The sequence below is a fragment of the Centruroides vittatus genome, unplaced genomic scaffold (genome assembly GCF_030686945.1).
Source record: "Centruroides vittatus isolate TY-2023 unplaced genomic scaffold, ASM3068694v2 contig_18, whole genome shotgun sequence".
NCBI lineage: Eukaryota > Metazoa > Arthropoda > Arachnida > Scorpiones > Buthidae > Centruroides > Centruroides vittatus.
Genome location: NW_027121101.1, coordinates 4,787,492 through 4,808,647, shown reverse-complemented (window position 1 = coordinate 4,808,647; position 21,156 = coordinate 4,787,492). Strand labels below are relative to the sequence as shown.

The 21,156-nt window shown below is 28.8% G+C and overlaps 1 protein-coding gene across 4 annotated transcripts in view; it reads right to left on the bottom strand.

Annotated features, from left to right (window-relative positions):
* Positions 1-7,238: 7,238 nt before the first annotated feature.
* Positions 7,239-21,156, bottom strand: part of LOC136969594 (ankyrin-3-like) — a 39,065-nt gene continuing 25,147 nt past the window's right edge. For all 4 annotated transcript variants that reach the window (XM_067263821.1, XM_067263819.1, XM_067263820.1 and 1 more), the window contains 6 exons: positions 17,257-17,378; positions 15,678-16,679; positions 15,354-15,544; positions 15,211-15,263; positions 15,016-15,133; positions 7,239-8,103 (listed from right to left, as the gene is read on the bottom strand). In XM_067263821.1, the coding sequence (XP_067119922.1) occupies positions 7,391-8,103; positions 15,016-15,133; positions 15,211-15,263; positions 15,354-15,544; positions 15,678-16,679; positions 17,257-17,378 (2,199 nt within the window). In that variant the 3' untranslated portion in view covers positions 7,239-7,390. The remainder of the gene's footprint in view (positions 8,104-15,015; positions 15,134-15,210; positions 15,264-15,353; positions 15,545-15,677; positions 16,680-17,256; positions 17,379-21,156) is intronic.

Below are 21,156 nucleotides of genomic sequence, written 5' to 3'. Positions count from 1 at the left end.
TACTGGAAGGGTCGCCATATTTCGCTACCATAGGCAGCGTTGCCAGATTTGGCTGCTTTGTGCAAAATTTGGCTATCCTTTTATCAGTTTGGCATAAAAAATATCATTTGGCGCATTGGCTACTTTTTGGGCTACAGAAATTTGACTTGGCTGCGTTTTTGGCTACATATTATTTATAAATATATTATTTGAATAAAAATGCACTTTAAAATGGTGTTTCGTCGTTTTTTATTAATTAGAGACCCAAATAAAACAAATATTTGTGTTTTTCAAATAAATTTTTGTTTGTCTCCTTTAATAAATGAATTCATTTATTTCTAAGTAAAAATTGAAATTGTCTGTAGAAGTAATTTTTTAAAATATCCTTTTTTGTGTATCCTTTAAGTTTTAATACTTATTACTATAATGAAGATATTCTATATGACAAAATAATTTTAATTCAAAATAACAATTTAGAAAAACTTTGAAATGAGGAGTTATCAACAGAAAAAATATGGGTGTCTATTTTTAAAACCCTTGATGTGACTGAAATCAAACAAATTGTTGGCAAAGTTCTAAGTGTACCTGTAAACAATGCATTTGTGGAAAGAATTTTTTCTATAATGGAATCTGCTTGGAGAAATGATAGAAATAGAATGCGAGTGGAGCTTGTTAAAGCAGAGTTAGGCATTCGAATTAATTTCGACATGAACTGCGAAGCTATTCATTCTTATTTATTTCAACATGACCAAAAAAAATTATTGCAAGTAGCAAAATCAGAAAAAAATATAAGTTTAAGAAATAAGAAGCATTACAATTATACTTACTATATAAATTAATGTTGGATTGTTAACTGTGTAATACTATATATAAATATATATGCTGTATTCGTATATGATAATATTATTGTTGAATAAATAAAATATTGTGACTGTTTATTTTGGGGGGCAATCCTCCAGGCAAGTAGTTGGCAAATGTTTTTTTTTTTTTTTTTTTAATCTTTTTTCCGCCCTGTGGGCACTAAGAGGGCCTCTTTTAGTAGGCCCATTATGGGTTCGGCCAGGCCCACAATGGGGCGACCGGGTGGTGAGGGACGGGGCCCGACATATCCGAACGGACCACCCCCCGAAAAATTCCTGGGGATTATTCGACCCGTTCGGATTCGATCCCGGGTCCCCCAGAGCGGTAGGCTGCCACCTTTACCGCTCGGCCATCCGGCCAACAGTTGGCAAATGTTGGCAACTCTATATATTAGTCGATAGCAGTATAAAATTTTGATTTCAAACAAATGTTTGATATAATGTGCGATAATTTCACAACGAATAAACATACATGCATAAGTGTTATATCGAATTGTACAAAACAATATTCTACGTCTTTCTGGCTCAGTGCCAGCAAACAACTATGTAACTAGACAATGTTAATTTTCACAAAATGTTACAAATTATCAAGTTTATGTGTCACTTCTGATATATATTATTTTTTTTCTTATAAATTTTTCTGAATAAAATGCATTGAAAAATATCGTATTTAAAACTAAAGATATTAATAAATGTAAGTGATTTTTTTCATATAGATATAATGATAATTTGATTTTTGGAGAACTTTTAAAATAATATCGCCTGACTGACCTATATTGCCTTAGGAGGGATCGCAAAATAAACGTAAACAAGATGTCGGGGGAAAAGGGTTAAAGCGATACGAAATTCATCATACACTATAGGAACGTGTTAGCTGAATGACCTTGGTCGAAACAGTTTTTACTAAGCCATTTTGTTAAAACCCGTTTTGTCTAGTTAAAACTAGTTTTAACTCAAATTCATTTTTGACTAGCAGTAAATTCTAGTTTTAACAATGACATCCAGTAAAAACTAGTTTCAACTAGTTAAAACGCGTTTTCACTAAAAACGGGTTTTTACTGTAACATATACCGTATTTTACGGACTATAAGACGCACTTTTTTCTTCGAAAAATTGCCTCTAAAATTCAGGTGCGTCTTATAGTCCGTAGCGTCTTATAGGTATTTTTTTTTAAAAAAAAGCTTAAAAATTAAAGTGCGTCTTATAGTCCGTAAAATACGGTATATAGGGAGAGTGTAAACTAATAGGAATTGAAAAAGAATGTTTTAATTAAGATATTTCTTTTCCGGTACATAGTAAATGATTAAAACCTTATGAATCGTTTTTATTTTACCTACATACAATTCATATCCTCTATCAATTTACATCATCTTGCCCCCCCCTGGCTCATTGGCTGGCGTCGTCCTTGGTAGTGATGTAGCCTATATGGTCTCTACCATATAGAGTGGGTCCACATCACCATCTCTCATTCCCCATTCTATTCTTGAAAAAATAGCCAATGAAAGCGTTTTTTTAAATTTTTTAAATATTTGAAAATTATTTAAATATTAATGTACTACAATGACAGACTCAGTTTATTTGTATAAAATTGATTTTAATCATAAATAGTAAACTGTACATTATAATGGACAATGTAATCATGTTTATCATTAATGAATAATGCAGTAACCTTTACATAATCATTACACATAAAGCGACTTGAAATCAAGCAAATATATGAAATACATCAAAAATCTGAAATTACAATGAAAGAACTTTAAAAACAATATTTTATTAACTATTTCAATTGTATTGTATATGTACTGTAAGTCAATATGTAATAATAATAATAAAATATAAATTATAGTATATATAAATCTTTATATTTAGCCATGCAAAATATTGCCTTAAAAATAAATGGGGAAGATGCAATGCAAATGTTTATATTTTATTCCTAAGTCTCCAACTTCCTTATTTAAGAATATATATAAACAGCATTGTTTTGTTTTATCCTTTATGGAGTTGTTTTTACATTGTTTTGGATTTATATTAAATACAATATTCACTTGTACGATAACACAATTCAGCAAACTTATTTTTGTGAAAAGCAGATTAAGGCAACCATAGAGAAAAACAAAAATTTCAAATTATATTATCTTAAAATAAAATTCAAATAATTTTGCCAATTTTACTATCTAATGTTGTTTCTAATAAAATCATAAAATATATTAATACTCAATAAATATAATGGCCAGGACAATAATAAAATATTAAAATATTCACAAATTAGATTGTGCTGTATCCCTGGAACTTTTTAACATTTTTTGCATATTGAGGCGGACGAATTGTCTCAAATAAAGGGTCAACTCTCCTATAAACACTTGTGTTCCTGAGGTGTTGAAAAAGAACAGAATATGAAAATGCACTATTTCTTCTAATTTGTGAATAGTTTTGTGTATTAATACTACTACATCAGAAATGATCAGTGAGGCATAATAGGAATGCATAATAGTATGTCTCACTAATCATTTAAAAATGATTAGTAGTTAATAAAATTAAAGTCTTTGTATTTCTAAAAAGAGTGATGAAATCATAAATTGAATAAACAAAATGAAAAAAATAATTTTTAGTAGCATAACTCTAATGCATATCTTAAATCTGAAAGTTCCTACATGAGTCAAATATTATCTGTGCAGGTCTTTACTTCTTTTTCCAGACATGTAGTTTATGTATCACAGATATATTGTTTTTAATCAATTCTATTTTATTTAAACATTTGTTTACAAAGGAATGATATTATAATGGTTGGTCAAGTGAAAAGACTGGACCTTATAAAACATATGGTATTACTGGTCACCATAGCAGGATTACAGTATACGGAGCATAATAACAAAGTTATGTTAGCTACTTTAGGAAATCATCTCCTGCATTCGGACATGTGTTCCAATACAGTACAAGTTTGTGTGTACCCTAAGCATAGAAAGAGGAAGGCTGCCAGATGAACCATTCAGTTACAGCTACTTGGAATTCACTGTCAGGTTGGAGTCTGTAACCTTTGAGAAACTTTTTTAAAGATCTGAAAATGTGGAAGTTGCAAAGCAACATATCATGGCTATATGGTAGTTGCTGTATTGCTTTGGATGGGAAGCTCTGTAGCATATGCCTTACAGTCCCAATACAGTATACTGTGTATATTGTAATCCTGCTATGGCAACCAGTGACACCATATGCTTTATACAATTCAGTCTATGTTTCATTTGGACAATCCTTATACATATTAAAAAGATTTATTTGGAATAGTTTATCAACAAATCTTAATATTTATATTTTGACAATAAAATTAATTATTATAAAAGTTAACTGATTTTTATTTAGTTAGCTCATAATTAATTCAATTAAATAATTATAATTTGATGATGTAACTGATACATTTCGTTCCTGGGAGAAAAACCAATAATAACCAAATATTTTGGTAATTTAAAAATATAGTATTTCAGTTTGTTTTTCTGGTTTCTTAGTGGAGGCTCAGGTCCCTTTGGCCCCTCCTCTGGATGCATCAGTGTCTCTTGTTAATTCTATTAAATTAAATTCAACTCACAATGCTTTTCTTGAAACATCAAGTGTTTTCAGGCTGTATTCATCATCGTCATCATGACTCTAATGAAAGACGTACAGTATGGTCAGAAAGCACTTGAAATTTTTGCTTTGAGAAAAGTAGCTTGAATTAATTTGTTTGAGGAGCATTTTTACAAGTAATTTTACTAGATTAAAGTATGCATCAGAGAAGCTACAAGGATTTATGGAGACCAAAATATTTTAAGTACTAAAAAATAATAAAATTTTTATTAATAAAAATTATTCTGATCTACAGAAATTTTATTTCATTAAAGTAATAATAATAGTTAATATTGATATTATTAAAGTAATAATAGCTTTTATTTTAATTGGAAATCATAAAATAAAATATACATGTATGACATACTTGTATTATTAATAGAGTTAGTATTTTAACATATACAAAACTTCTACATAATAATAATAATAAATTTATTCTAGTTTTTATTACTAAAATTATTTTGGAACTTCATAATCCTTTTACAGTTGGTTTTAAAAAAGCTATTACTTTCAAAATGCTGTAAGTTTTTTTTAACTTTCTTCTTAATGTTACTGGAATATCAACTTTTTTTCAATTATTATTATTTGTTTTTATCTTGGTACCATAATAATTTGTAGAACAATATCAAATTTAAAACAGAGAAACAATGATTCTGTGTTATACATTACCTTCACAAAAGAAAACAAGTCATTAGGAAAAATCTATTTGACTTAGAATATATTTTGCTTAGGTCGCTAAGGACAGAATGATAAAGTTTGTTGAAAATGTTTGGCAAATAAGAGTTGGCTCTTAAACCGGGAGCTTGTTTTTGGTATGAGAGTAAATGTTAAATTTTTTATTTTTGTTGATTTCAAACATTTTTTTTGGCATTGCCATCTATTTTATTCTAAACAAGGAGAATATTCTATTACTAATTTTCAATTTAACTCTAAATTATGATAAAGATAAATAAATGTGTTTCAACAAAATTATTGCATGAAATTATGACTGAATGCATTTTATATTTGTAAATGAAATCCTGATATCACAGATATATCAAATGGAATTTATGGATGGATTCTATAATAATTATACATGATAGTAACTTTGTATTATCATCTTTTTAAATAAAATACTGTATTTATAAATAATTAACATATGAAATATCTGCACTTTTCATTTTATAAAAAAAAAATATATATATATAAATGTTAACTTTAAATGTCAATTAAATAAAAAATATGGATTTAAACTATTCATTTAAAATGTAATATTAAATAAACAAGCTGTTACATTATCATTTTATTTTTGCAAGGATTTTATAAATAAAATAGACTTGTGGTTAAAGTAATAAATTTTGAATATAAAAAAATATATTCTTGAAATTTTAATAATGTTATTCCATTAATGAATTTCATGAATATAATTTACAAAATCAACGCTATCTCCAACCTATTAACCGGAGTAAAATTTGTTCTAAAATTCGCTAACGTTTTCGTTGCCCCTTCCGGGCACTTCCTTGGGCATTCGTTAAAAGACCGTTGTGAGCTCTCGCAAATGCCTGAGGAAGTGCCCGGAAGGGGCGACGAAAACGTTAGCGAATTTTAGAACAAATTTTACTCCAGTTAATAGGTTGGAGATAGCGTTGATTTATCATCCCGGTGTATCAGAAGGATTAGAAAGTATATTAATTTACAAAATTTTATAAAAGTGTAAATACAGTTGTATTCCAATAAAATTGAGGAAAAATATAAGGATATTTCTTGAAATGAATTTGGCCAGACTTATTTATGCTAGCAGTAATTAAATACAAAATAAAATAAGAATAAAATTGCACATTTTCCAACACAAATATGTTTTATCTCTGGCTAAACAGTTTGCAAGAAATAGTACATCCACAATCTAAACTGTAAATCTGTAAAATATTTTAAAATAAATGTGGTATTAAAATTAAAATAATTAATTCTCTTAGTAATAAATAAAAGGGTTTTGATCTAAGTTTTTTGGAACAGCTAATTGATGGGAATTCAAATTGTGGATTTATTTTCTGTGTAACCCCTATTTCAAAGTTATGAATTTATAAAATTTGTATGCCAGTCAAAACAGTTATGACAATTTCAAAATAGTAAAATCAATAGCTTGACAATAAACAAAATTCAAAATTTTTTATATCTTAACATGTAAATTTCTTTACATTTAAAGATATAAAAAAGATCTCTGGATAGGATCCAATAATCAACATTTAGGAAGCTAACTTAATACTCTATCAATTATGCTATTCCCAATTCAGCAATTATTATTTTAATATTCAGGTTGGATAGTTGTATTGATAGTACAGTAACATTGAGTTTATTTTCCAAATATTACTATCATAATTTGACTTTATCTATAATAATGTTTCACTAAACATTCTTATAGACAAAGTTAAACTTACAATTTCATTGTTTTGGAATTAGAGAATCATTCTGTATTTATTTTGCACCAGCTTCTAAATAGCAAAACTATACAAAAAGATGCTTTTATGAATTAAGCCATAGAATATGAAAAATGTATAAACTGTTAATATTTAGATTATATGTGGATCAATCAATAACAAGTTAATAAAAGTTTAAAACATCATATTAAAAATAAAGGACAAATTCACATTTTAAAGGAAATTTTAAAAAATTATAATCAAAAATAATTGTCTAAATATTAAAAAAATATATTATATAATAATTCACATTTACAATTAAAATAATTCACATAATTAAGACATTCTTATCAATATTTCTAAATATTACTTAATGTTTAACATGTAATTACAATATACATTATGTTCAGTAAGAAAAATATATTTACAACTGGATCAAACATCTTGTTGATCCTATAAAAATAGTTTGAATCACAGCATGTAAAATTATCTTAAATAATTATATGTTATAAGATATCAATAGTATTAATGATAATTATTTTGTCGGAATTGATTGTCAAACATTTATTTGTCTTCATTTTTTTCTTCTGTATTATCTATTTCTGTTTTTCCAATTGTAAATGTTACTTGCCATTTTTTGTTGTTTTTCAATTTATCAGCTGGTAATTGGAACACATTTTTTTCTTTTCCATGTTTAACCTCAAAAGTTACAGGCCCATTATATTCAGGATCAAAATTTGGTAACTTTTTGCTATCTTCCTCTAACATTGATTTCAGTTGCTGCACTGTATAAGTCTGTGTGAGTTTGGAAGAATCATCTTCTGACATCATGTTGACAACAACTGAATCATCTGGATTGGAATCTCTAGACAGACCTCTTGCTACTGCTGTTAACACTGATCTGGGAATATCATCATTTTTTAATGATTTTTCTTCCCTCTCCTGTTTTAACACATTTCTTGTGTCTTCATTTTTTCTTCTCCAGAATTCTCTAAGTGATTCTATATCTTGTTTATACGATGGTAGATTGTCTGATTTGGAATGGCGAAGAGAAACTCCTGGCTTTTCTTTTCGGTGAGTAAATCTATCGAGGCTTCTTGACCTTGTTTGATGTAACAATTGCTTTTTAAGTGCAATATTTTCAAAAGATTTTGTCTGTTGATTAGAAGACTGCTCCTGATTTATTACTGAATTATCACTTGGAACACTTGATGAAGGAGAAATAGCTGGAAGCAAATTCTGACGAACTGCTGTAGGTTTTGGAAATGAAACTTTATCTGAAAATCATAATGCAATTTTTTGTTTGTTATCCATAGAATTAGCATACGAAAATAGTTTTTATTTTAACAGTTTATTAATCTAAAGAACTTTTGAAATCTTTTTTGAAATATTTTTTTTATTAAATTAATAATAATTCATTAGTAACATTTAAATTTACAGTATACAAATGTTGAATATGAATTTAAATGCTGATAAAAATCAGTTTTTATATTCCAAAATTAAGCTTTTACTAGTATATTTTTAATTGTAATTGTAGTTAAAAATGTTATATTTTAAACTGTTGAATAAAATATTAAAATTTCTCAATTGTTTTTGAAATAATTAACTTATTTCCAACACAAAAATAATTATATGATAATGAAAGTTGATTATTTGTTAAAACATTAAGTTAGAAAATAATAATAAATTGCAAATAAAATATACAAATTGAAAATTTTAATCTATGTAATTATACCTATAAAATTTATATTATTTTTATATTTACTTCATCTTACTATATTAATTTAAGATAAAGTAAAATTATAAATCTTCTGATCTTAAACAAGATAATTTTATCATGCATTCTAATTTATTTAGAAGGAATTTTTTTATCATTCATAAAAATTCTCTAAATTTGAAATACCAGACATTCTGTATACAGGTGAAGGAATTCAATTTATGTCAAAATAATTTCAAAACTTTGCATGAATTAACCAATGCACCTTTAACAGTGAATGAAATTTAAAGAACACTAACATTATCAACGTGGTTAGTGGGCCATCTTCAGACATGGACAGTTGAAAGTAGAATGCCAGTGTTGGAAGGCAGGAAGATGGGACAGACTCTGATAGAGTAAACAAATGGGAAAGGTGGACCATGACAGTGGCAGTTGATGCAAAAGACTAAAGGAGATATTGTCAGAAAGGAGTTCTTATCAGTACTGTTTATACAAATGTTGGTAATGGAGTGGCTATTAATTTTTTCACTTCTCTACTATACTAGCATGGAAAGGGAGAGAGACAATTTTGATTGTTTTGCTGCTTGCCATCTATCTCTACCAGGAAGTTGTGCAAAAGAAGATAAGTCTGTAGCATATTCTCCTCTTTTAATATCTTTACACTTGATGAACCTCAGATTGTGGGATCTTGAGGTATATCCATCATTGTGTTGATGCCAGTCTCCTTGTTTATGGCCAAGTAGGTAAATGAAGAGATAGATAACTACTACCTTACATCTATCTTCAACTGTATTACTAAGTAAGCTAAAACTGTAATCATGAAACACTGCCCTTTCAGAATTATATAAATGTTTCAGCCATGGCTCATCTGGGGCTAATTGCCGCCTTCTCCAAAATTCACAAAAAAGGAAAGAAGTTACAATCAGTGGCTGAGAAGTACCACTCATCCATGTACCTAATGAAGAAACACCTTCTTGCCTCAAGAAACACATTCTGTCAACTGCCAGCTCAATGGAAGTAGTCATTGATCTCAGGGACATTACAATTTCATTTTAATTGTTATGCCTTTGTGTCCTTTATCATAACTTAAATTTATCTTTGTATACTAGTACATTTATCAATTAACAGGACTTATTATACTGGAAAATTATGGATGCAGATATTTAGTCTTACAGATCAGAAATAATATTTTTTATTTAGTTCACTTGAACACATACACTTTAAGCTTGTGTTTCGGACTTGTTTGCCCCTCCTCAGCAGGCATTCAAAAAGCACTTTTTACAATTAACAATTAAAATGTTTTTTTTTGTTACAATTATAATTAAAAATTAAAATAAACACATTAATTTCCCAACAATAAAATAATAAAATTCTTACAGTTTATTGTCGGGAAATTAATGTGTTTATTTTAATTTTTAATTATAATTGTAACAAAAAAAAACATTTTAATTGTTAATTGTAGAAAGTGCTTTTTGAATGCCTGCTGAGGAGGGGCAAACAAGTCCGAAACACAAGCTTAAAGTGTATGTGTTCAAGTGAACTAAATAAAAAATATTATTTCTGATCTGTAAGACTAAATATCTGCATCCATAATTTTCCAGTATAAGTCCTGTTAATTGATAAATGTACTAGTATACAAAGATAAATTTAAATTACAATTTCATCTTCCAGTAGTGTTATTAAGTTATATCCCTCTATTAGGGTATGGTTACAGTAGTTGCATGTTCTGATGAAAAAGATTTCTAATAAGTTTATCTAATCTGTTTGTCGGGACAAGGATTTGAATAACCAACTGTTCTGATATGTTTGGGCATTATCTGAAGAACAGTACATATGCACTGTAAACACTGTCAAAATTGGTGTAGTTTGATTGTTCTAGCAAACTCATCAGAAGTCATTTTTGTCAGAACACTGCATCTACTATAACCATACTCTTAAATTTGAGCCTTGTTTCTGCTATCCCTTATTTCGAATATTTTTCCAATATCCTACAGCTTATAGACTGAATATGCCACTCATGATATTTTTCCTTCAACAGTGAAATCTATCTACAAGCACATCTAGTGGTAGGCTCACTTAACTTGTCATTAGGAATCTACAGCTTGCAGTTCTCCAACCTCACAAACAGCATCATTTATTATAAACACTATATGGATGATGTCGTGATCATTTCGAAGAACAAACCCAAGTTAGATGTTTTCATTCAGCTACTGAATAATAATAATAATCCCTTTGGTACCATTTTTATCTGGAGCACCTTGGGAAAGAGTTTTTCCCTCTAGAAGTTAGAAATCCCTGAAAGTTCCAAGCAAACATACATGAAATCTATGCTCAAAAATTAAATAAACTCATGCTTAAGTTACAAGGTCCTGTTAAGCTGAGCGATGCTGATGCCTCAGAAATTATGTACAGTACATATGCATCAAGGAAAATTCAGCTGCCAATACAAAAATAATCGAATGACATCAAGACCAGGTTTTAAATAGTATTTTATTTGTCTTTAGAAAATAAACGTTACAGTTTTGTCTTAAACATGCTGTACATCAAAACTTTTTTTAATACAGTGATGCCACAAAGACAATAATAACTGATCTCCCAAATAACAAACAAACACCAAACCCATAAATATAAAAATAAAAACTAAAATTACCGTTAAAAGGATACATGCAAATTAGTGTGGAGAACAGTCGTAAAAAGATTTTTACAAATGGATTTAAATTGTAAAAAATCAAGAAAAAGTAGATAGTTACAGCAATCTTTTGGTACCTGAAGAAAAATGACTTAAGTGTAACGTTAAGGTGGGCAAATGAGGAATATAAACATGTAGGATCTCTAGAGTTAAAAGAAGGAACTTGTAAAAGAAAAAACTTAGAAGGCAGGAGACCATTAAAATATTTATAAGAATATATTCTGTCAAAATAATCAATATGTTTAAAAAACCAGGTAAACCCAAGCACACACAAGCAACCTTGGAAAAATCAGCAAAGGGGAGGTTTGCAAGCTAAAAGGAGTTAAATTTTAGCCAACTCTGAATGAAATTTATGCAGAGTGGAGACAGGCCCAAATGGCTGATGCATAATCTATTAAGATTTGTATATTAGTAAAAAATAAAACTTGAAGTATACTTTTACTAAAAATTACTGTGAAATTTCTCCACAACCATGCCCCTATGGATTGAGATTTTTTTTAGTTAATAGTTCAATATGATATTTAAAAGAAAGTCTTGAATCAAAAAACAACATCAAGATCCTGAATAGTATCAACTACATCTAAAATGTGATAAAATTATTGTGTGTAAAATACTTAGAAATGTCATATACAAATCCTAAAATAAAGAATTAATGAAACAGTCTACACATCTTTAATGAACCTTCTGGAACTTTTATATAGAAGCTGCAGTAGAATACTTACTTGTTAGATCTTTTAGGGAACTACTATTACAGCATTTACAAAACAATTAAAAACTTTCCCTGGTAGAAGATAGCCTTCTCCCCATTCAAGTCAAATCACCTTCTAGACTTTGGAGTCTAGATAAAGGATTACACCATAGAGCACCTATGATCTAATCCTATGTGAGAGATTAAGGAAAAGCTGGACATGAAATATTGTAATAAAAAAAGATTTGTTGCACTTGACAGCATTGTGTCATGATTTCTGTCAGCTGGGTAGTAATGACATTTTATGTTTTCACATTTTTGTCCATGTTTTGTGCAGCTGAAAACTCTTTGTTTTTGAAAGATTTTATTCTTTAATTAAGTATTTATCACAAGTATTTGAGAAGTGGAAAATTTATAGGTACTCCATTACCAACATTTATATAAACAGTAGAGATAAGAACTCTTTTCTGACAATATCCCCTTTAATCTTTCACAACAACTGTCACCATAGTAGTCCACTTTTCCTGTTTGTTCACTCTACTAGAGTCTATCCATCTTCCTTCTTTCTGACATTGACATTCCACTTTCAACTGTCCATGTCTGAAGATAGCCTAGATTGAAAAAATTAGTGTTTTTAAAACTTCACTCACTGTTAAAGATGCATTGATTAATTCAGCTGTTAGAAATATGGCCAGAGAAACTCTTGGTTCATCTGTACAAAAGATTGATGAAAAGAACCTGTAAAAGAAAGTCTTCTGAAATCCAGTACTATAAAATAGGTGAGAAACCAATTAAAAAATAAAATATATAGAGACAAAGAGACTAAGAAAAGGCTGAAAAAGTACTATATAAAAAAAGATGAGACAGTGGTGCTCTGCTATGGTTCTGCCATCTGTTAAAGACCAGATCATATCATCCAAGTGGAATAATTTATTGAAAAAAGTTTCATTTCTGAAACAACACACCACTGAGGAAAACCATTCATTTCTTTCAAAATAGAAAAAAGCAACAACAATTAAGGAACAGATCAAGTTGTTTTGTAGTGATGAATTGAAGAAATTAATAAGAACCAAGAGGACTGAGTAAAAAAAAAACCAACCAAAACAGAATCATGTTAACATCATCACATTCAGTAGTCAAATGACAAAATCCAGAAAAAGTTATCAAAACTCCTGAAAGATTAATGTTGTATTAATATTCAAAGCTGAATATTAGTTACATAAATTTAAATCTTAACTTGAACAGAAAAGATGTAAAATAAATTAATTATCAATTATATTATTGTTTTTAGTTTAAAAGAAATATGATCAAATATTGTTAGATTATGAAGTTTGTTTGACTGGTAATTTATTGAATAGCTCACAAATATGACAAAAGAATGTTATTAATCCAGAATGATTAATAAATTTAAAATCAAATAGTTTTAAAACATACATATTCAATAAATTGTTATATTAATACCAGGGCTGCGGAGTCGGTAAAAAAACACATGACTCCTGATAATTTTAGTAGACCGATTCTGACTCCGACAAAATTAAAAACCAATTCATTTCATGTGGGATAGAGGCACTCATAAGGGGTTACCTTACTCTATACCAGTGGTTCTCAACCTTTTTTTACTCATGGACCCCTTTTCCTCTTAATTTTTTGGTGGACCCCTCATAGACATTGCATAGAAAAAATCCTTATATTTTTCACTAATAATAAAAGAAAAGAATTGTATAAAAAAAAAAGAAATAGTAGAAGAAAAATAATATATATATATTTACTATTTCATTCACAAAGGTCAAAGAGATATATATACAGGCAGTCCTCTACTTACGAACATTCGACTTACGAACTTTCGAAGTTACGAACAAAGCCGACAGATGGTGGGTTAAAGTGCAGTTGATTATTTTTTATATATATAGTCAAGTTTATTTTTGAAGTTTTACGTTAAAACATTTACAGTACATACATATGTACATTTGTAGTTGTTTTCAAATGAGTAATTTTAATAAATAATGTACTGTACAGTACATATGATTGATTTGAATTTATACTTCCCTTTAACAATCTTAATTCAACATTATTCAAGTAGCCTAAACATTACATAATTGTAAAAAACAATGTTGTATTTGAGTTTTTGCGTCAAACCTTGTCTTTTCGAGTTATGAACTTTTCGACTTGCGAACGACCGCTACGAACGAATTAAGTTCGTAAGTAGAGGACTTACTGTATATACATCATATATGTATTCAATAACCCTTATGCAAGAAATGAGTAATAAAAAAATTGACAATATATATACTGTAGAAATTTAATTCTCAGTAAAACAAATTGTTCTGCAGTAGAATTACCCTATAGACCTCTAAAATATCACCGTCAACCCCCCAATTTGGTATTTTTTTTCTGTGGACCCCTGTTGAGAACCACTGCTTTATACTCTGAAAGGAGCCTCGGGCATTTACCCAAATACTTTTATAGTTAGTATTTTTAATATTTAACTTACATTATTATTTATTTGTATAAAGAAATTAATTTTTTACAAATATTTAATAAGAGGAAAAAGGGGGAGCAATAAAATTCTACATCTACATATCTTTATTCTACAGCATTTGCACTTCAATTTCCCCCTTCCAGAAAAGTTAGTCTGACTAAAGAGCCTCTTGTACTAGCTAGTACTTCAGCCCCTTGTTCAGAACAGAAAAATATATACTCTGATCAATTAGTCTGGCTCATTCAGAAAAATAGAGTACTTATTTAGAGCAGAGATAATAAAAGAATGAATTAAAAATATTCAAATTCAATTGGGTCAAAATAATTTAACTACTAAACACAAATACTACAAAGAAAACTATTGATACATATTTAATAAATTAAGTTGTTGCATTTTGTATTTAAAATAAATAAATTATAACAAAATACAAAAATATTTTAAAAATTAATAAATATAAAATAAATTTTGTTTCATTTAAATAAAAAAACTAAATTAAATTTAAAATGCCGGAGTAGGAGTCGACACATTTTTCCCTACTCCGACTCCTCTGGCCAGAAATTCCTCCTGACTCTGACTCCACAGCCCTGATTAATACAATAAGAAAGAAATTACTCACTTGTTCTTCCAGAATAAGCTTGTGATGCATGATTACATCGATGAGTTTTGCATGTACAGCTATACGCAGATTCATTTTCTATAATTGTATATGGTTGTAGAGATTTCTGGACAACTGTCTGAACATTAAGAATTTAGATTTTAGAACCAAATAAAATATGCTATAAGAATTTAAAACTGAAAAATAATCACTCACTTTTATTCTTGGAACCTTTCCATGATTTGATGATGATAATAATCTAAGCTGATCTAAAATATTTCACATTATATAATTTTAGTAACATAATTTAAATATTTTATTATTTCAAATTTTTCAATAAACAATATCAAAATAATTACCATACAAATATTTCTCAAAAGCTTTATATGTATAAGGACCTTCAAAGTCTCGCATACCAGGTAATAAAACTTCTCTCCGATACCTCTCCACTAGTCTTTTCACAACTATACTTTCATTTGCTCTTCCACTTCGAATCTGATGATGTTTCAATTCTTGTAATTCTTGAAACAATTTCCTTTCCAATTGATATCTAAAAACAATGTTCATATTTGTACTTAGAAAGTCATCAAAAAGTTCTTAATCAATTAATGTTGTCCTCCAAAATTTCAGATTAGAAAAATTTTACCTTAAATATAAGAATGTAAATACCACATCATACTTACTTTCTTAAACTCTGTTGAATTTGTTGAGTAATACTACGTGATGCCATACTTTTCTGCCCAGAATTCTGTAGTTTTTCCATAACAGGAATGTTTTGATTATTAGTTGATCTTCGAGTATTAACTCTTGCTTTGATATGGCTGTAATCTGATTTACCAGGAAGCTGACTGTAATCTAACTTTCCCATCATTGTATTATTATAATCTCTTCCAGGAATATGACATTTTCTTTCATGAATTGTTCTTGGAATTTCGTCTTGCTCTTCTTCCAGTTTGACATCAGGCAACTTTTTTCTAGTCTTTCTTTTCCTTCTAATCTCTAATAGAACTGGTTTGTACATATCATTAAGTACATCATGTTGATCACTGTTTTCTGAAAATGCAATCTTCTCTACATCCTCACCAAGTCCAGAATCTTTAACAGTGGTATCTGAACTTGAAAGTGGTGAAAGAGAATTAACTTTTGATAATACTTTATTAGAATTAGAATTTTCTGCTTCTTCAGAAAGTGGAAACTGTATCACTTTAACTTCACCAACTCCTTCAGGTACATAAACTCTTAATTTTTTTTTAATTGATTTTTTCTTTATTGAATCTTCAGGAATGAGAATTCCTTTTTTATCATTACTAACAGAATTTAAATTTGATTCTTTGTTTTCATCATTATTATGTAATTCTTTATTTCTATGAATCTGTACCTCAATAGTTTTTCCTTCATCTTCATTTTCAGTTGATTTATGACTTTTCAAATTATTTATTTCTATATTTTCTTCTTTATTTACCTCTTCATTTTCATGCACATAAACATGAGTAACCAAAGACTCATTTTCTTTTGTTTTAGCTTCATTTTGGGGTAAATGTACCTGAACATTGGCATCTCTCAGTTCAGATCTTAAAATATCAGTTTGAACTGCACTCTCTAAACGATCACTGACTGGTGTTATTCTACCATCATCCAATACAGAATAGGGACGTCCATTCAAGTCAATATCATTTATATAATACCTAAATAAATATTAAAAATATATTCATAAATTAAAATTTTCTATTGATTCAAATATTTTAAATTTTATAACGTACTTCACATATATCAATCTGAAAAATAGAGGACAACATCACAAAATCTATACTCTTGTATAGTTCTAATATATATAATTTATTCAAATTAAAATATAAAAATCACCACCCATTTCCATCTCCAATCTCAAAAAACAACCAATATAAGCATTAAAAAGTTTTTTAAAAGATACATTAAAATTATTTTAGTGTTAAAGACAAATATCCCCTGGAGATGGTCATGCACAATCTGAAAGTATTTTGAATTTAAACTATTTAGATTGTGTACATTATTCTGACTCCCAAAAAAAAGTACGATTTATTTTCACGGCATTGGCAACAACATTTTAAAGATATTGAAATTAAAATGATCAATCCAACATTTCATATTTATTTTTCTAATAACTTAAATATAAAATGTTAAAATTTGAAAACTTCCTTGAATTTGAAAAAAAGTGAGAATTCAACAATAAAAAAATAATCTTGTCAATTTAAAATTTATAACCTCAAGAATAAATAAATTTACCTAGAATAATCATCTTTTTCGATTAATTTACTAGCTGGAATGGCTCCATGGAGTTGAAGATATTTTGCACAACCTCTGTTTCCACAATAAATGGCAGCATCCAGCGGTGTCATTAATTGTCCCTAGTTATCAAAGTGTATTTCAAATAATAAATAAATAAATATATTTTAGAATATGAGGAAAAGTTTTGGTTTTTGTTCAAGTTAATATGTTGAATGACATACTAAACTAAAAATTCAATAATGAAAAACTTTTGGTAATGAATAAATTATTAAATTTTACTTTTTTTATGTTAAAATTTAATAATGTTTTCAAATATTAAAAAATCAGATTCAGATTTAATCTACAAAATCAATAAAAATTTTACAGAATGTTTTAATATGTATAAAACATTTCCACGATTCTGCCACAAATTAGAAATGTATATAACAGATAATTAGTCCTACATCAGCAGTTAAATAATTTTTTTGTTTTCTTTTTTAAACCCAAATATGACTTTTAGCATTAATTTTTAAGATATATATTTTTAGGAACAACTTCATGACAGACTCTCTATGTCACCTTACCAATTTTGATTACAAGTGAATAATTTTTAATGATGTAAAATTCAAGAATTAAGTAGTATAGCTTATTTATGTCTTACTCTTTAAAACAATTTGACTTTTAAATTTTTTTAATGAAGATTCAAAAACAAATACAGAAAATTTTAATTTCTTTATATAGCTTATAAACATCACAAATATAATGTACAGGTAACCCTTGTATAATGTGCTACTTATACAATGCAATTTAGATATAAGAATTCATATGAAATCATTTATTTATCTTATTCTAGTAAATGTTTTTTCAGTTAATACAACATACTTTGCATGTATAGATTCTGCAGTTTTCCCTATACAATAAAAGTTTTTTATGCATGACAATCTTGTTAGAAAAATGTAAAATACTATTCTGTGCTAACAAATAAGTAATTTTATGCACTGTATGTAATGTAAATTCTTTTTGGCATTTTGTGTGTAAACTGCATGCTGCTTATAATTTTCTTTTACTTTTTCAATTACATTCTTGAATATAGCATTTAATTAGATAATAAGTGTGGACAAAGTAATGTGGCCGTTGGCCATATGAATGTATATTTTGTATTTTTTAATGTATAAATTTAAGTTAAATTTAAGATTTTCTTTGTTTCTCTCCCTTTCCTGTTGACAAAGACTTCCTTCTTAATCATTTTACGATCTAATTATTTTACGACCTGATGGGGAGTGATGCCTCCTATGAAAAACAACTTTGTTAAAAAAACAAAATTAATTAAAAAATCAGAGAGGGGAGAAAAGGAAGAAAGAAAGAGAATGGTCTTGGCTCTCGACGAGGAAGGTCGGGGAGCACAGGTAGTAAGTTGGAGAGAGAAGAATCTCGGCTCTCGACGAGAAAGGTCGGGGAGCACTGGTTGTGTGTTGGAACGAGAGAGGTTAGAGATCGAAGCTCGACGAGTGAGGTTGAGACGGAGAAGATCTAGTGTTATAGTAGATAAAGGACGTCCTGACGAACTGACAATCTCACTGGACAGATTTTGAGTGGATTATCGTCCAAGTGAACGAGAGGTATCTACCGAAACAGAGGATAAGAGGCATAAGTAACCCCGCTCAGCATCATGAAGCCATCATAGCAAAAATCCCAGGTATTTCCACCTTCATCCTTTTCTGTATCTATATTCTCTCTTCTTCTATTCTCATAGTATGTAAGTAGTTTTAAGTTAGTTTAGGACCCTTAGTGCTATTAATCTTTATATTACATATTCTGGACTTTGTAATACCACCGCTTACACGTTGGGATCTTGTATAAACGAACCTTGTAGCTAAGCGAATAAAGATATAGTTTTTTTTTTGTAAATTAACAAAGTGTGTTTTTCAATCATTGCATACCATTCGCTGTTGGCTATCACAGTAAAAACATAGATTATAGTAAGTGCATTTCAATCCTGAGTGATCAAAATCGTATTTTATGAATTTTTAATAAGTTTGTTTTTGTTTTGTAATTTATGTTTTATTAAATGAAGTTTTCTGAATTAAATAAAACTGTTTTTCTTACATGATAGATAAAATTTATGGTAATTGTATATTATTCCTGCATTACGTGATTTTTATAATGCCACATTTTTGTGGGACCTACTTAACTACTGTGTTATATGAAGGTTACCTGTAGATTATACTGGTGTGACAATATGTTCACAGGTCCCCACAAAATAATGAGAAAGAGCTCAATGATGTATTTCTATAAAAAAAAACTACAAACCTATTCATAATCATGTAAATTTAGCAAATAATTTCTATATATAGTAATTAAAAAAATAAAATATTTAAAAAATACTTTAATCATCATTTTAAATTCAGTAAAATTTATCTATTTCTTTATTGTCTATATATTTACAATAGGAAGTGTGTTGAGATTGCAGATCTCCCCCTATAAATGACAAAACCCATATTAAAAAAAATAAAAAAGAGATGAAGCTAATAGTCATATTCAAGTTAGCTGTATTTGCATTTCAAATGGAATAATAGAGACTGTAGAATGATACTACTAGGACTGTACTTTCAAGTATTTTTTGAGAATCCATTTTAATATTTTTTATACAGATTGCCTGCAAAATATTGCATACACTGTAGACACTTTCATCCTTCTGCAATGTGAATCCTACTGTCTTTCTATTACACGATTCTGTAAGTACAGATATACAGGGTGGGGTATAATGGAGTCCCACATTTACAAGGTAAATTTAAAAAAAAAACAGTACAATAATATGGAAAAAACTTTTTATTTATTCAAAGTACACGTAAGAAAGTTATTTTTGGTTAGGTTTTAAAAATGATATCATTAAAACTTTACAGCTGTGCCTCCTAGAGGTATTGTGTGGAGTAGTGATGAAGCACATTTTCATCCGTTGGGCACAGTGAACAAGCAGAATTTTCGTTATTGGGCTACTGGGAACCCTCGAGAACTCCATCAACAACCTCTTCACAGCCTGAAAGTCACCATTTGGTGTGCTTTGTCCTCTGTAGGCATCATGGGGGCCATTTTTTTGAAGAGGATGATGTAACTGTTACTGTAACTTCCAACCCATACTGCAACATGCTGGAGAATTTTTTGCACCCCAAAATGAAAGAATATGATACAAGTGGCTTTTGGTTTGAACAAGATGGAGCCACAGCCCATACAAACTATCGTTTTCACGCCATTTTAACAGAGATGTTCCCCAGTCGACTAATCTCTTTATGAGAAGCCGTTGAATGGCCCACTAGCTTCCCTGATTTGAGCCCCTGTGACTTTTTCTTATGGGGATATCTCAAGGCAGAGGACTCTACAAGAACTCAAGGAGGCCATTCATGAGGAAATTGCCAAAATTCCTCCAGATATGCTGGCGAGAGTTGAAGAAAACTTCAAGGAACGACTCCAAATGTGAATCGCCTGTGAAGGCTAACAATTGGACGACATCATTTTTAAAACCTAACCAAAAATAACTTTCTTACATGTACTTTGAATAAATAAAAAGTTTTTCCATATTCTGGTACTGTTTTTTTTTTAAATTGACCTCGTAAATGTGGGACTCCATTATGCCCCACCCTGTACAATAGAATTTACTTATTCTAATCACTTTGAGTCTTGTCTATAGACCAGTGATTATAATAACAACTGACAATATTAAATAAATAAGACCACAATTAGTGGAAATTCTGATTTTATTGTCTCTGACATTAAAAGATCAAGTTAAAACAACTAAAAAATGTGCAGTTAGAAGATTAATTAATAATTAGTTGTCCAGGCAGTAATTTAAACTACTGTACTGTTAGCAAATAACAATTAAAACTATTAAAGCAATAGTTAAGAATAATAACAATTGTGTGT